Source organism: Bombus fervidus, chromosome 16 (assembly GCF_041682495.2).
Source record: "Bombus fervidus isolate BK054 chromosome 16, iyBomFerv1, whole genome shotgun sequence".
In the NCBI taxonomy this organism is placed as follows: Eukaryota; Metazoa; Arthropoda; class Insecta; order Hymenoptera; family Apidae; genus Bombus; species Bombus fervidus.
In genome coordinates, this window is record NC_091532.1 from 3,708,729 (window position 1) to 3,724,482 (window position 15,754).

General features: G+C 41.3%; 4 protein-coding genes across 6 annotated transcripts in view; all 4 read left to right on the forward strand.

The window, feature by feature from the left end:
• The window catches only part of LOC139995838 (chromobox protein homolog 5), a 193,930-nt gene that overhangs the window by 32,526 nt on the left and 145,650 nt on the right, over positions 1-15,754 (forward strand). The window lies entirely within an intron of this gene.
• Snsl (snustorr snarlik) lies at positions 690-3,152 on the forward strand. Of its 2 annotated transcripts, XM_072019697.1 has the most exons (6): positions 690-957; positions 1,252-1,404; positions 1,628-1,708; positions 1,971-2,098; positions 2,192-2,350; positions 2,461-3,152. In XM_072019697.1, the coding sequence occupies exons 2-6, from the start codon at positions 1,347-1,349 to the stop codon at positions 2,698-2,700; spliced, it is 666 nt and encodes a 221-aa protein (XP_071875798.1). In that variant the 5' UTR covers positions 690-957; positions 1,252-1,346; the 3' UTR covers positions 2,701-3,152. The 2 variants fall into 2 exon arrangements, with proteins under 2 accessions (XP_071875798.1, XP_071875799.1); XM_072019698.1 differs by lacking the exon at positions 690-957 and having other exon boundaries at positions 1,132-1,404.
• Gammacop (coat protein (coatomer) gamma) lies at positions 3,436-7,022 on the forward strand. Of its 2 annotated transcripts, none has more exons than XM_072019671.1 (6): positions 3,436-3,581; positions 3,858-4,962; positions 5,043-5,619; positions 5,694-6,010; positions 6,083-6,281; positions 6,425-7,022. In XM_072019671.1, exons 1-6 carry the CDS (start codon positions 3,542-3,544, stop codon positions 6,809-6,811), a joined length of 2,625 nt encoding a protein of 874 aa, XP_071875772.1. In that variant the 5' UTR covers positions 3,436-3,541; the 3' UTR covers positions 6,812-7,022. The 2 variants fall into 2 exon arrangements, with proteins under 2 accessions (XP_071875772.1, XP_071875773.1); XM_072019672.1 differs by lacking the exon at positions 3,436-3,581 and adding an exon at positions 3,605-3,744.
• On the forward strand, positions 8,155-15,232 carry LOC139995832 (carboxylic ester hydrolase). Its single transcript, XM_072019686.1, has 8 exons — positions 8,155-8,423; positions 9,280-9,575; positions 9,652-9,851; positions 10,546-10,742; positions 13,101-13,266; positions 13,402-13,592; positions 14,362-14,648; positions 14,761-15,232. Exons 1-8 carry the CDS (start codon positions 8,220-8,222, stop codon positions 14,957-14,959), a joined length of 1,740 nt encoding a protein of 579 aa, XP_071875787.1. The 5' UTR covers positions 8,155-8,219; the 3' UTR covers positions 14,960-15,232.

Sequence of the window (15,754 nt, forward strand, 5' to 3'; positions counted from 1 at the left end):
GGTTCGATAATCGTACGTAGGGATCGGTATCGGTACGAGATTATTGCGCGCGAGTCTCAATGTCGCTATTCTTCAATGAAACATAGCGCTGGCGCATTGCGCAACCGGATTGCGTAAAATTCATCGATATTTCGCTCGGCGAGAGAACGCCGGACCGTGTGACACGACGGATAAGGTGAAAAAGGTAGGAGACGGTGGCTCGCTATTTCGGATGGTATTCGACGAAAAGGTAGTCGAGCGAATACGAGGAACAGGACAGTCGTTTCTATAGCTGCCATTGAAAATGACACCGAACGACCAGGTAGTTTCACTTTCCAGCGAATATGTAATTTCCCTGCTTTTCCGGGTGAATTCTCGAACGATGAAGAATCTCGAGTCGCTGCGGGCTTTCGCGTGCCTCCGTAGAATCAATCGCATCGTCGTTTCGCCGAAAATTACCATTTAACGCGATACGACAACCTTTTACATAATTTTACGTAACGCCACATGGAGTCGATCGAAAAAACGAATAGCCGCGGCTTTGTTCGAATAAAAGTGCGCGCAAGCACCCGTTTCGAAAACTCGATACTTTACCTTCCGTTTGAACGAACTTGAGAAATCCATCGTATCTCCGTAAAGTGGAGTTCGAGTTGGTAAAACGGTGTTCGAAAAGAGTAAGAAAATTGGGGGCAAATGAGACGCGTCGCGCCGAAAAGTCAAACGAGCGCGCTCCCGTGGAGGAAGGGGAAGACAACGAGGAAACGGAGAGAGAGTTCATCCCCGATCGATCGACGGTCGTTCGGACACGGTGACCTCGATCCTCGATCCGACGTCTCCTTTCACTCGAGCACTTCTTTCGAGAGCTCTTTCTCGCACCGGCGCTGCCAAGGAACGTGATTGCATTCTATCGCGTTCGCTGGAGTACGCAGGCTCGACGTCGTGTTACCTGCCAGACCGACGTTTAGATTTCACTTTCATGTAAGTACCATCGATCGCGCGTCTAGTCGAACAATGTTTTCGCGCTCTTCGACGACCGTTCGATCGGCCAACGTCTTCGCGTTCTTCCCTTCCGTTTCGATTCTCTTCGATTTCCAATTTCGGACAAGAACATCGAACACGTTCGATTTGCCCGGGAAAATCTGTGCAACGTCGTCGTTCGCGCGGTGTTGGCGTTTCGTCTCGTCGCGCAAAGAATACAAAGCGTGACGAGATTAACGTTCGTCGATGAAAAGGATCGACGGGATGGTTCGTGATCGACGATTTTAATTACAGAAGATCGGCGGCAGGAAAGTCGACTGGATATCCGCACACTCGAACAAGGATTACGCTGCGAGTATACGAGAGGACAGATCTGTTTGATGTAAACGATGTGGAGCACGAAGGACATCCTAGAGAAGCTGTGTATCCTGCTGCTTCTTTGCGAACGTAAGTGTCGATTCCTACGCATACGCGTGACGCGTCCTTCGCCTACTTACAACGAATTGTCCCGAATGTCGCAAACATCCTCGATCACAGTCCGCTCGACTGGCGCAAAAACATCTTTACGAGCGAGACGGTCGATATAAAAAGATTCTTATAGAACGATAGGATTGCAACGGTCGGATAAAGGAAGAAATTGCGCGATAACGTGGTTGTTACTGGTTTTCAGACGCAACGTGCTTCGTTATTCCGGAGGAATTGCCCACCATACTTTCGCTCATCTACTCCAACATCCCACCGATAAAGAAAGGTAACCGGTGATTGCGTAAAAATGGTAAACGTGTAATTTGAAACGTGTAATTGTAAGAGTTTGCCGAAATACCACGGCAAAATCCAATGCTTCGATACGCATGAAAAAAAGAACGTTTTGTCGCGTGACGCGAACGCGCGAGATACTTTCACTGGTCGCGCGTGTTTCGCCTTTTCAAGGCGCGCCTTTGCGCGACCGGTTCGAACCGAATCGTACGGCCGATTAGCCAGAATCGTTCTTCTTGTGTCGATTCTCGCTACAGGTACCGACTCGAGGATAGGCGTTGGTTTCCGGCTTGGCGAACACGCGGACTTCCAGATGCTGTTTGAGTTGGGACCGCAAACGGAAACCGAGCCCATTAGCAATGCCGACTCGAAGAGGCGTCGAGACGTGAGTACCTTTGTAGAAACGATCTTCTGATCGCGTAATCGACGTTTTCTTTGCTGAACGTGCGTCGCGATGACGTTGATGCGTTCTAAACAGGCGATGTTCAGCGCCGCGATGAGAGGAGAGCTCGGATCGCTGGCTCAGGCAGTGGCCAAGTACCAGTTGGAGCGCAAATTACAGAAAGAATTGGATAGATTAAAGAAGACGGAGAAGAAGTCAAATGCAGCGGCTACGCCAGGAAACGACGACAAAAACGTAATTTTAGCTAATTGCTCGTTCTTGTCGACCGCGATGCGACTCGGTCGTTATCTTTCGCAGAAATGTGAAAATAAAATGTAACGACCGTTTTTTTCCGTTTCTATCAGACTGTCGCCAGCGAATGGCTAACCAAATGGAGCAAGGATATGGGCAAGTCGTCGGAGGATCGATCGTCCTCGGAAGACGTTTCGGCTGAGAAGAACGTGTCGACGCCCGCGAAAATTCAAACCGTACAAAGGATAAGACAAAGTTCGCAAGTTCGCAATGACGAGAGAAATACGATTTCCGACTTGAAGCAATTGTACAAATCGCAGAGTGATACGGAGATAGAGAAGAGAATTACCTAATCGTAATACGTTAATCGTTAGTAAGGTACGTTCGTCGTGAATTTTTTAGATAGATCGTTCGTTAACTATATATACGGTGAAAGTAATGAAGCAGGAAAGAAGGCTAAATCGATTGATATGGTTTTTACGTGCCAAAGAACTTTGGACTTGCTATTACCAGTTGCAGGGAAAACGTGTCAAACTGTAGAAGCTTTTACCCTTCCGACGGATGATTTGGTAATATAGAAATACCGACGGAACGTGACGTTGTTGTACAAACGAGAATACGAAGACGAAGCTTCGTTGAATCGGTTTCGCTACGCGTAACGCCTCCTATGTGTTCGTTCTTGCGCCGATTCGACAAAATTTCAAGTTGTGGTTGTTGTATAGGGAATAAGATTTTATATACCAAATCGTTGTTTGTATACCGCTCTATGAAATTGTGTTTAAAAAATAGAGTGAAATACTATATGCGTTTTGTGTTCTTTTATTTCTTTCCTTTAAGCGATTGCCGCTTTTTGACGTCCTTCGAGAGCTTTTGTTTCGATTTATCTTCTTAACTTTTTTTTTTGCAAATCGAATCTGATGGTAACAGATCCATTCTATATTTTTGAACGCGTCGTATAATTCGCTTGGTTCTTGTTTTTGTACAGAGGATTTCCTCCTGTTTTATCTTGAGGGAGTACGATGTTATCGACGGTAGATATTACTTATCGTGTAACTGCAACGTCTAAAGTACACGTCTATATACTTCGACTTCTCGCCGTTACAATATGGCGGAGGTCGTTCTTATGGCTCCCATGTGAAAGAGTCGAGGTGACGTGTCTCTTATTTTCCAATTTCCTGACAGTGGTTTTACAAAATGAACGCTTTCAAACGCGATAAGAAGGAGGAAGAAGATGGTAATCATAAATAAACAACGTTCCCTTCGTACTATTATAAGTTTAAGTTTCCATGCGAAATTAAACGGATCGGTTTTATTCTTGTGACAGTTCCTTGTAAACAGATTTAAGCTACTGCTCGTCGTGGAAGATAATTTTCCTTCGATGAATTCTTTTGTTTCACGTAACTTGATTTTTATTCTTTCGAAGTAGACGTTTATACGTGCTTTTCGAACAAGTAATGCATGTACGATGAACGTTTCTGTACACCTGCTTATGCGATTCTTATGTTTATAGGTGGGGGAAACCCTTTCCAAAACCTAGAAAAGACAACCGTTCTTCAGGAAGCTCGTACCTTCAACGACACTCCGGTTAATCCAAGAAAATGTGCTCACATTCTAACCAAAATCTTATACCTACTGAATCAAGGAGAACAGTTGGGTACGATGGAAGCAACGGAAGCATTTTTTGCCATGACCAAGTTATTTCAGTCCAGGGACGTTGTCCTGAGAAGGTTGGTCTATCTAGGTATCAAGGAACTGAGTTCTCTGGCAGAAGATGTGATTATAGTTACTTCGAGTTTAACCAAGGATATGACCGGGAAAGAAGATTTGTACAGAGCTGCTGCGATAAGAGCTTTATGTACCATCACTGACGGTGGAATGCTAGCAGCTATCGAACGTTATATGAAACAAGCTATAGTAGATCGTTCTCCTGCTGTTTCCAGCGCGGCTTTAGTTTCCTCTTTGCACTTGACCAACGTCTCTGGAGATGTAGCGCGTAGATGGGCAAACGAAGCTCAAGAAGCGCTAAATTCTACTAACGTGATGGTTCAGTACCATGCCCTCGGTGTTTTGTATCAAGCACGTAAAGCAGATAAACACGCTGTGATTAAGTTAGTCGCCAAGCTTATGAGAACAAGTCCAAAAAGTCCTTACGCAGCCTGTATGTTAATTAGAATGGCGTGTAAATTATTAGACGAAGTCGACAAAGGAGAAGAACTATTGGGATTTATAGAATCTTGTTTACGTCATAAGTCAGAGATGGTGGTATACGAAGCGGCTCATGCCTTGATCAATCTTGGAAGAAGTTGCACGAAAGAGATAACGCCTGCTATTAGCGTCCTCCAATTATTCTGTGGATCTCAGAAACCAGCTTTGAGATTCGCCGCTGTTAGAACCTTGAATAAAGTTGCCATGTCTCATCCAACGGCAGTTACTGCGTGCAACTTGGATTTAGAGAACTTAATTACCGATTCGAACAGATCTATCGCTACGTTGGCAATTACTACCCTATTAAAAACTGGAGCGGAAAGTTCGGTTGATCGGTTGATGAAACAGATTGCTACCTTTGTGTCTGAAATTTCAGATGAATTTAAGGTCGTAGTTGTACAAGCTATAAGGTAAAGTTATAGTTATTTTCAATTAGTTTTACTTGTATAGAAGAAAATTATGTAACATGGTTCTTTCGTCCTTTCGATAGGGCTCTATGTCAAAAATTCCCTCGAAAACACGCAGTATTGATGAACTTCCTCTCTGCTATGCTAAGAGACGAGGGAGGACTCGAATACAAAGCAGCAATTGCAGATACGATAATAGCTGTTATGGAAGTAAATGCCGAAGCGAAGGAAGCCGGTTTAGCTCATCTCTGTGAATTTATCGAAGATTGCGAGCATAACTCGCTCGCCGTTCGCATTCTTCACTTACTTGGTCAGGAAGGGCCAACTTCGAAACAACCATCTCGATACATTCGCTTCATTTACAATCGTGTGATTCTGGAGAGTGCCAGCGTTCGTGCAGCCGCAGTTACCGCGTTAGCACGTTTTGCAGCAGCATGTCCTCTGTTACTACCAAACGTGCTAGTTCTTCTGTCTCGCTGTCAATTGGATTCGGACGACGAAGTCCGTGATCGTGCGGCTTATTATTGCGCTATTCTACAACAAAACGAACCGACTATCTTGCCTTTGGTACAGCCTCCTCTTCTCTCCGTACCCAGTTTGGAAAGAGCTTTGCGAAATTATATGCAAACATCGATGGACGAACCATTCGACATCTCGCAGGTAATTAATTCAAACTGTGAAATTTCCGAAATTCAAAAGCTTTCTGGTCTAATCGATCGATGTTCGCGTTACAGATTCCACCAGCGCAAACGGTCGAAGAACCAACACAAGTAGAACTACAAGCTACTGTGAAACAACAGTCTCGATTAACGCGTGAGGAGAGCTTCATGGAAAAATTGTCACAAATACCACATTTGGCTAACGTTATTCGTGATTCTTCGTTGCTTAAGTCTTCGCCTGTCTCTGAATTAACAGAGTCCGAAACGGAATATAACGTTAAGTGCATTAAACACACGTTCACGGAATTCCTTATTTTGCAATTCGATTGTGTAAATACTCTTTCCGATCAATTACTCGAGGATGTAAGAGTAGCTGTCGAAGCGCCTGAAGGGTAATTATATCGGAGTATATTATTTTTTAAGGTATCTCATCTTCCGAAAGACGATATTTTCTCTGCTTTTAGCTATACGATCGTGAACGAGGTTCCATGCCCTCGTCTACCTTACAACGAGCTTGGTACAACATATACAGTATTGAAATATCCGGAAAACGTTTATGCCAGTGTTGCTACTATTCCTACAACCTTGCGATTCGTGGCTCGTGATTGCGACCCTGCGACGGGTGTTCCAGATGCCGATCAAGGATACAACGATGAATACATGGTGCGCACTTTCTTTTTATCTATAATCACGATTAATACGGCAAAACCAAGGGCATTCTTATTAACGTTGTATTAAATTTTATTTGCTCTTTATACGATAAGTTTGGCACTTGTTTATTAAAGAGAAACAATTGTGATTTCTAGTTGGAGGATTTGGAAGTGACGTTGGCTGATCAAGTTCGAGGAATCGGAAACAGAGGATTAGATTTCGGCGCTGCGTGGGAAGCAGCGTCTGCGGGAGGATTCACCAAGCTGGAAGAAACGTTTGCTTTAGGCTCATCGGTGAACAGTTTGGAAGGAGCGATTCAAAGTCTCACGGGATTTTTGGGCTTGGATGCCGTAGAGCGAACCAATCGAGTACAATCTGGTGCTGCCACGCATAATTTACTATTGAGTGGCGTGTTCAGAGGAGGAAAAGAGATCCTTGCTCGAGCAAGATTAGCGATATCGGACAGTCAAGTAACGATGCAACTTACCGTACTGTGTCAAGATGCAGACGTTGCCGAGTTAATTATTTCTTCTGTAGGATAAACTATTCCCATTAGATCGATTATACGCGTATCACGTATCGATAGGTTAATCCTATAAAAGCTGATGTACTAGAAGTACTCCTATACTGGAAACCTTTTATTTTTAATATTACAAATATAATGCCATGAGCGAATATGTTACAAAATGGGACTATTGTTAAATCCCTATTTCTATGTAATACTTTGTATATACAATTATAAAACGATTCTCTTATTCGACGGCTATTATTCGATGTTAATATGCAACGCCTTTTTAGCTGCGTTATATTTAGATCTATTATCGTCGTTAATACCAAGCATAATTTATAGCTTGATATTTCTTTAGAATTTTTCTCGACCATTCTTTCCTTGTACGTACAGTTACATACTAACCTAAACGAAAGCGAATAATTATTTTTAAAAAAGATACAACTAGTAATTAAAAAGGAAAACACAAGGAACAATTTGAATATATTTATTGTTACTTTTGATAGACCCAATACAATCGTAAAAATAAACACGGATATTGTCTGAAAGTGTTATGTAACGCACGAAGGAAGGGGAGGCGACCTCTTGCCCCTGTGCCATCCCGTATATCTTTTCCACTTTATAGTTTTGTAGATAGTTCGTGTATATTATCTACAGTGTTAGTACTGTATCTTAACAAAAAAATCGTACCGCTGAGTAACTGTAAATGTTCAAGAAACAACTATTACCAACTCCAGTTAAACAACCGGAAATATCTGTAATGACTAAGATACGTGTGATCGTATGAGCGTCGAAGAGTGCGTCTCAACATGATCGAACCTACGAGCAGAGGAACGACTCTCACCTGAAACAGTTGCAACTTTGCCTTCGTGAATCGTACACGCGTTTCACTCCGATCGTATTTAACGTCGAAATTTATTCCATTGTTTACAAACGAACGAAAGATCACCTATTTGCGATCGTACGTATACAATTTTTTGTCCAGTATTTAGAAGCATTTTCGAAATAAAAGAACAACGCGATTCATTAGTAAGAAATCTGTTCGACTAACAATAGAGCGATTCGTTCGGCATATTTTCCTCGCGTTAATTATCGTGTGTCATTGCTTCGTTCGAGTCATTAGCCGTCCATCGTATCGTTAATTATTAATTAAATTAATCGAGTAGCTTTCTCGTAGCGACTATATCCATGGAACAGTTGCTTTCGGTACACTTGATCCAGTATTTTCCAGGATATAATTAGAAGTAAAAATTTCCGACTATTACAGAAGCCATTATATTCATCACGGTTATTATCATTCATACGTATAATTTCGTAATTCGTAGTTGCTTCTACTTTCCCCTTTTTTTCTTTTTTTTTCTTTTTCTGTTTTGATAGCAAGACTTCGATACAAAAGCAGTAGCGCGCACGGTGTCCGCAGGATTCTTTCGGTCAATTTTGACATGACGAGATATCTGGGAAACCTGTTGAAATTCTGTTTCGTGTGCGTTTGCTTGGTCGAGTTTATCGCAGCCAACGCACCGGTGGTAAAAGTAAAGAATGGCACGTTGTCGGGTCTGTTTATGAGAACAAGGAAGGGCAGGGAATTCGCCGGATTTCGGGGCATACCGTATGCGCTTCCACCTGTTAAAGAACTCAGATTTGAGGTAAGTGCGATATCTCTAAAGGCGAAACTTTCCGTTAGATTTTCTCACGAAAATCTTGAATCTTGATCTTGAACCTTATTTAAGAGTCTTGTTAGCGAATTTAGTTCGGCGATTATTACGGTTTTTTAATTGGAAGAACCGCATATCGTAGAAAATCGTGGTATGCGTTTTAGCGTCTTTTGCTTTACCTCTTAACGCGAATCCACAAATTAATCGTAAACTTGAGAAAAGATTTTCCCGGCACATGTAGTCGCACGTGGAATCGAATTATATAAAGGATTTCCTAATACCATGATATTTTCCTGGATAATATAATTCGACGAAATATGTCTGGAATAAATAATAATACGAGAATTCTGCTCGCCAGAGTCAACGGAAAATCGAAGAATTCTCGACATTCGATTGTAACGTGTCGAGCAAAGATATCGAACGAATAGTTTTTCTTTTGTTTTTTTTTTTTTTTTTTTTTTTTTTGTTATCTATAAACTACAAATTTATTTTAATTTATATTTCTAACCTTGTAATTATACATTTAAGTAGGCATTGAATTTAAATAAATAATTTCCGTTAGTTTTTACTAACTTTTAGAGCCTTGGTTCAGTATTTATTCATGCAGATCAAATTCACATATTTGCGTCACGTCTAAAAGAAGTAATCTTTATGTCATAATTTATTTAAAAAAAAACTTCCATTGTTATACGCGTAGATATGCTACCGTTAAATTATTAATAGACATTGTCGATGATAATAAAGCTCGATAAGATGAGAATTGTTTGATCTCTTGTAGTAAAGAAGGATAATTATAACAGCTAGGAGTAGTTTAACGACAACGTGCGTTTGTTTGTTTGGTTTGTAGACGCCGAAACCGGCAGCTGCCTGGGATGGAATACGATCGGCTAAAGACGACGCCAATATATGTATTCAAAGAAATATCTTCACCTACGACGATCAGATCGTCGGTGACGAGGATTGTCTTTATCTGAATGTCTACACGCCGAAAGTACCCACTGCGGAAGACAAATTAAAGGGAGGATATCCGGTTATGATTTGGCTGCATGGTGGCGGATGGGTCTGTGGCGCCGGTCATTCCGACTATTATCATCCTAAATTCTTATTGGATCACGATGTGATTCTCGTCACCGTAAACTACAGGTGACTCGATTTATCGATGTCGAACGATGCCAACGTGTTTATTAACGTTCGTTAAATTTATGAAAATCTACGATAGGCTCGGGCCAATAGGATTCTTGAGCACGGAGGATCTAGTATGTCCTGGAAATAATGGATTAAAGGATCAGGCAATGTCCATTCGTTGGGTACACGAGAATATAGCCGCCTTCGGTGGCGATCCAAATCGCGTGACCATTTTCGGGGAAAGCGCGGGTGGCGCAAGTGCCCATTATCACATGATGAGCGATTTGTCCAAAGGTGAGTCCATATCTTTCGTTCCGCCTCGCTGAGTACGGGTACATTTCGAATTCGATACGTTCGCTTTTTAGCCGATTTAGCGGTTACGTACATTTTAATCCTCAGAAAGATTATATCGACCTTCGATAAACTGTAAAATATACGGATGAAACTGGTAAGAAAAGAAGAACTGCAAGTGCGAGATACTACCGTATCCTATCGCGAGTTTCAAATTAGACGACGTAGAAGTAACAAACGTTTGAAACGTAGCATTATCACGCGACAGTAGTAAAATTCACGACAAATTCCGAAATTGCATAACGAATGATGTACGACAAGCTGAAAAGAAGTAACGCATTCCTAGTTCTGAATGCCTTCGCGTTTCGTAATCTCTGGTTTGAACAAGTATCGAAGGCGAAGTTTCATAAGAAAAGTAGCGACGATAGTGCATAATTAAAAGTCAAAATTCCCAGACAAGCACTCGTCTTGAATATGAAATTACTTTATAGGGAAAAACAGATAGGCTAAGAACAATGCTCAAGGACAGCAAATCGATAGAAAAAGATACCTGATTATTTACACGCTGTAAAGTAATCCTATTATTCATTCAACGTCACGTTCTCGGTTAACGATGAAAATTATGTAATTTCGTTCGTTCGTAAAAGGCATTATCGATACTTGCACAAAACATATATATAACATTTGTACAAAACAGGACTTTTCCATCGTGCGATCTCGCAAAGCGGTACCAGCGACTGCCGTTGGGCCCTGGCAAAACCCGGTTCTGCGAGAAAGAAGGCCACGAAGGTGGCCGAACTTCTGTCTTGCCCTTCGGAAAACTCGAAGCAGCTCGTCGAATGTCTGCGTACGAAAGATGCCATTGAACTTATCGCAACCGATCGATCCTTTCAAGTAAGTGAAATTATCTTGTTCCTCGCTAGGAGATTTCCTAGGAGGAGAGAAAGAAAAGTTGTACGACGATGTTAATCAATTTCACACGTGTAAAACCTGTAAAACAAGATATATCCTTGATTATATGGTTCCATAGCAACGTAGAATCATAAAATTATAATTATGCCTAATTATACAAAAGTGAGATATATAAATGATTACGATCTTATATCGACTTTCGAGAAAATGGTAAAACTAAAAGTCATTTAATATGATGGAGATTACTTGGACGATCTTTCGAGTCAAGGTTTTCGACGAAATACCAACGTAGACCGATTCGGTACGAATATCGAGCATAAGACGAAGAAAGCGAGAAAGAGAAATACATCTGATATATAATTTCATAAATTATAGATTACGTTTCGTGACCAATCACTTCTTTTCTACGATTAACGAGACCATCCCACGAGAAGTCTAAACACTGGAACGCAACGCTGAGCGTTTAAAATTCTATACAAAGGGAAACATGTAGATTGACTCCTATTATATAAGTTTACGTTGTTCACGTAATTAATATTTGCAGCTCGTTAAAGGTAAAAAGGCAACCGTGTGATTTCATAGCGTATACCGGCACCTTTGTGATACGATACGTCGCGTTACTGTACTTCCAGCTAGATGTTTATGCGCCGCAAATCAATCTTCTCGATACAGTTGCGTTTATGTCTGCAAATCTCGAACGAATTTTTCCATTTGAAATTTGTTTTCCTCGTTATCGATGTAAATCAGTCGATCGAGCAACACGACGAAAACTGGTTACGTCAGGAAATTGAGAAATACGTTGCAAGATAGAAAAGAAACATATATATGTCGTTCGCACATGTTAAATATTTAACGTGACAGTTCTAACTTCTGGAAAACCAGTTCTTGCATTTGAAAAGTAACCGCTCGCGTCTACGTTTCAGAATAGCGAGAAAAATCAATGTCCGATGTAAATTCTTAGTCGGTATGTTTATTCGGGTTAAGTAAATACGAAAGGTAGCGGAAAAATGTCGATCGCAAAAATATAAAAATATAAAATATAAATCGGAGAATAAGGAAACGCGCTGTGACACGACAGGAAGAGAAAGTCGATGCGAAATGAAGCGACAAATGCAGTGCGTTGTTCTACCTTCTCGAAAGAGAGAAGGAAGTTTCTACCTTGTGGAAACGTCTAAAGGAAACTCTACCTCGAGTTTCTCAGAGATTTTAACGCTTGAACTTTGCTTGAAATTTCGATGAACTCGTACGAACGTTCCATTTTCCTTGACTTTTGAATACGTTGTACGTTTATTGAGCACATTTTTTACAAATATACTGAATTTTGTTCGTGCATTTTCCGCATACGATCTTTTTGCAATTGCAATAAACGGAGACGATAATGGAAAATGTTTATAATAACTGAAACCTTTGTACACTGTCTTTGAAAAACAGTTTGCTTGTGAAATCAGTTAGCCCGTCGATTTCACGGATTTCGTAAAGATAGATACACTACATACAGATTTTAAAATTAGAAAATCTAGAAAAAAATAATTGAAAAAAATCACGATGACGGAGATATCACACAGCGTACTTTTACGACACCGGCCGCTTATCTTCTCCGTTTATAAACGAGAGCCGTGGCCGAGCTTAAAGACCCTGTGCGCAGCGTGCGTACGCGACAAACGCGTGTCGCAACTCGTAACACGAACGAAAGCGAATATCATCGATTTTTCAGATTTTTCGATCCGGACTTGTGCGAAATAACAGCGATCGCTCTATTTCGTAAAATAGTATCAACCGATCGTTCTATTATATTTCTGTTATTTTTATGATTAATTCGTTATTATTTCGCGCAAACGATGCTCGTAAACGGAAGATAAACGACCGGCAGCCAATACCCACGCATGCTCGCATCTATCGAGTTGGCAACTAAGCGATTGCACATTTTGTCCATACTACCTAATGACAAAATCCGCAATCGCTTAGTTGCCAATCCAATATAAGTGAAATTCAACGCATAGTGCCGCAAGGTTTTCGCGCGTATCTCGCAAACCAAACGAGTCCATCGGTTGCGTATAAGAAAATGTAGAAGAGAAAATTCAAAATATTCTACGATGTACCCAAAAATCATCGAAATCAAAGGATAGGCAGCGTTTCTACAGCTTCGCTCGAGTTACCGTGGCGTATATGGAGAACGGTGAAAGCGAGGATGTAAGAAAATTTATGTACAGCATCCGTATCGTAAAATCTAGAATAACATTATAAGAAGATTTTGGAAACCTCGTATACTCGAATAACGTTCACGAGTGTGAATCGATATACGGACGTTGTGAAAATCGACTGTTTCTATTTCTCTGTTAGGAATTTGGTTACTGTCCGGTGATAGCCTTCAGACCTGTGATCGAACCTGTTCACCCTGGAGCTTTCCTAACGGAAGATCCTGTAGGTATGTCGAAGAATGGCCGCATATCAGACATTCCGTGGATGACAGGAATTATGTCCGAGGAAGGATCGCTCGTAGTACCAGGTATTTTCAGGCTAAGCGCACGACTCGTTTTCTCTCGTTTCACGTTAGATTCTTAACGTTATCTCCATTCGTGAAACTTTACGACCGATATAATTGCTTGTTTTCTTTTTCTTTTTTCTTTTTTTTTTTCATTAGGATTCTACGGACGAAACAACGGAGAATTGATTAAGAAGCTGAACAAGTATTTCTTGGATTTCGCTCCGATAACGTTAGTGATCGACGAAACATGTCGTAAAGACGAACAGAAACGCGTGAGCGCCAAAATCCGCAAGTTCTATTTCGATCAGGCTGCCATTGACAATTCCACGCGATTCCAGCTGATCAACGTGAGTTCGCCGCGAAACTTACGCATTCGGATAAAGTAGAATTTGCGACGAAGTTGTCGAACAAATACGTTGTCGTTCTGAACAATTTTTTTCTACGCGTATAACGAGTGGTCGATTTTACTTTCAAAGTTACACGAGAACGAACACGTTGGATATCGTAGTGACCGTGCGAAGCTGTCAACGTGTTGTGCACTCATGAATTTTGACAATATTTTTTAAATTTTTGCATCTGTATTTACAGCTACATTTTGTAGAAATTATGAAAAATGACGATAAAAATTCCAGTCACTGAATTTTAAATGCGAAAAAGTAGGTAGTGACTCGCGTAAACAACTGCCGATAACGATACGAGTGCATGGATGCATCTACGATTTTGACACACGCGCACGCACACAGACGAAATAATTGCAACATCGAATCTTCAACTTTGCACAAAGTTCAAAAAGTTGTTCAGAATGCGGCGACCGATGTTATTTAACGTTATTCGCCGACTCTATCGAAGTTGTTACTTTTCCATCAGCTTTGGCAAATAGCTCATCTTTTAATAAATTCGCTGCTTCGAAATCATCGACGCATACAGCCACGTTGCAGCGAATTTTTTATCGCCGCAACGAAAGCCACTGGATAACGTGCCAGCTACGATCTTTGTTCGAATCAAAGTAGAGATTTAGCGAATCTTTCGATCGATACGTTTGTAATTTCCTACGATTAATTTCGGGGCAAGCGATAAGTTGTTCTCGCTCGTCGTAATCGTTCGAATATTTTGCAGATGTTCAGCGACGCATGGTTCACTCACGCGGCTCGCACTTCTGTGCGCAGCTATCTGGAGAAGCAGTCTTCTCCCGTGTATTATTACTATATGTCGTACAGAGGAAGCGCGTCGTTCAGCAGGATATTTGGCGATATTAACAATAATTACGGAGTATCGCACGCGGACGAGCTTCAGTACCTGTTTCCTGTCGGAGAACAATTATTCAAGGATATACCGCTGAGCGAGAAGGACCTCAAGATGGTGGACGTTCTCACGAGCCTTTGGTACAACTTTGCAAACTCCGGGTAAGTATTTCCGATACGATCGCACGATAGAAATAATTTGTCGGTTATCTGTTAGATCGTTATTTCGAAGATGCGACGATATCGAACGCTGAGAAATTAATTAATATTGTAGTAATCCTACGCCGGAAGTGTCGGAGCAGATACCAATCAAATGGAAACCGGTTAGAACGCAGAATCTCGAGTATCTTCACATAGGACAAGACGACATTCGGATGTCGGAGAATCTTCTGCAGGAGAGATTAGACTTCTGGGAAAATTTACCGGTACGAGAGGATTTTGACACCCAGCGTCAATGGAAAGACGAATTGTAAAAAATTCGTGCCAGTCGTGCAGAATCGTACATTTGGATGCCCAACGGATGCAGTACGACAGTAGATCGTATCTCCGTTCTCAACTACTTTCAAAAATCACGAGCGCGATCGTATTGTACGATCGTGCTTGCATAGTCACGCAAAATTGTCGAAGGTTGACACGGTATCATGAGGAACGATCTTGTTTCGGCATACAACGAACGATTTTACGTAAAATATATGTTTTTAATATTCATGGTTAAACAAAAAAGTATACGTACATGATCGTAAAAAGATTTCGGATTGCTATCGCTATACACTTTTTTAATACGTAGCTCTGCAAGTACGTTGCATCTCCGCTACGACGTTTCGTCCGTCGACGTTCTATCCGCAGACCAGTGTTTTCCATTTTAGAAGATAAGTATAATCGCGTTCGAGTAAGAAGATTTTCAGCGGAGCAAAGCAACGAGAAAAGTAAACGGCGAGAGTTAGAAACGTGGATCGTTCGAAGGAAAAACACACTGGACGTGTAGCGGTATATGTCCTACTCTTTCCTTTTCGTTTTCTTTCGCTTCTTGTTGGCCTTGGCACGATCGTTTGCTCGTTTCTCCTCGTACACGGGACTAGGCGCCATTGGTAATTGCAACTTTGGTCGTGACATTCGAACGCCCATACAAGCTATAGAATAATTTTCCGGATGACAGTGTTCGAAAACTTTGAATTTGCTATTCTCCTTGTGCAAATGTTCGTACGGTATTTCATAGAGCGTTTGGAAATTTAACCTCCTGGCTGAAAGTATCGGATCGCGTTGACGCA

Coding starts and splice junctions, on each gene's coding strand:
- Snsl (XM_072019697.1), top strand. CDS start 1,347: ATGTGGAGCACGAAGGACATCCTAGAGAAGCTGTGTATCCTGCTGCTT. Junction 1,709..1,970: donor CATCCCACCGATAAAGAAAG/GTAACCGGTGAT, acceptor TTCTCGCTACAG/GTACCGACTCGAGGATAGGC. Junction 2,351..2,460: donor CAGGAAACGACGACAAAAAC/GTAATTTTAGCT, acceptor CGTTTCTATCAG/ACTGTCGCCAGCGAATGGCT.
- Gammacop (XM_072019671.1), top strand. CDS start 3,542: ATGAACGCTTTCAAACGCGATAAGAAGGAGGAAGAAGATG. Junction 6,011..6,082: donor GCTGTCGAAGCGCCTGAAGG/GTAATTATATCG, acceptor CTCTGCTTTTAG/CTATACGATCGTGAACGAGG. Junction 6,282..6,424: donor GATACAACGATGAATACATG/GTGCGCACTTTC, acceptor TGTGATTTCTAG/TTGGAGGATTTGGAAGTGAC.
- LOC139995832 (XM_072019686.1), top strand. CDS start 8,220: ATGACGAGATATCTGGGAAACCTGTTGAAATTCTGTTTCGTGTGCGTT. Junction 8,424..9,279: donor TTAAAGAACTCAGATTTGAG/GTAAGTGCGATA, acceptor TTTGGTTTGTAG/ACGCCGAAACCGGCAGCTGC. Junction 14,649..14,760: donor TACAACTTTGCAAACTCCGG/GTAAGTATTTCC, acceptor TTAATATTGTAG/TAATCCTACGCCGGAAGTGT.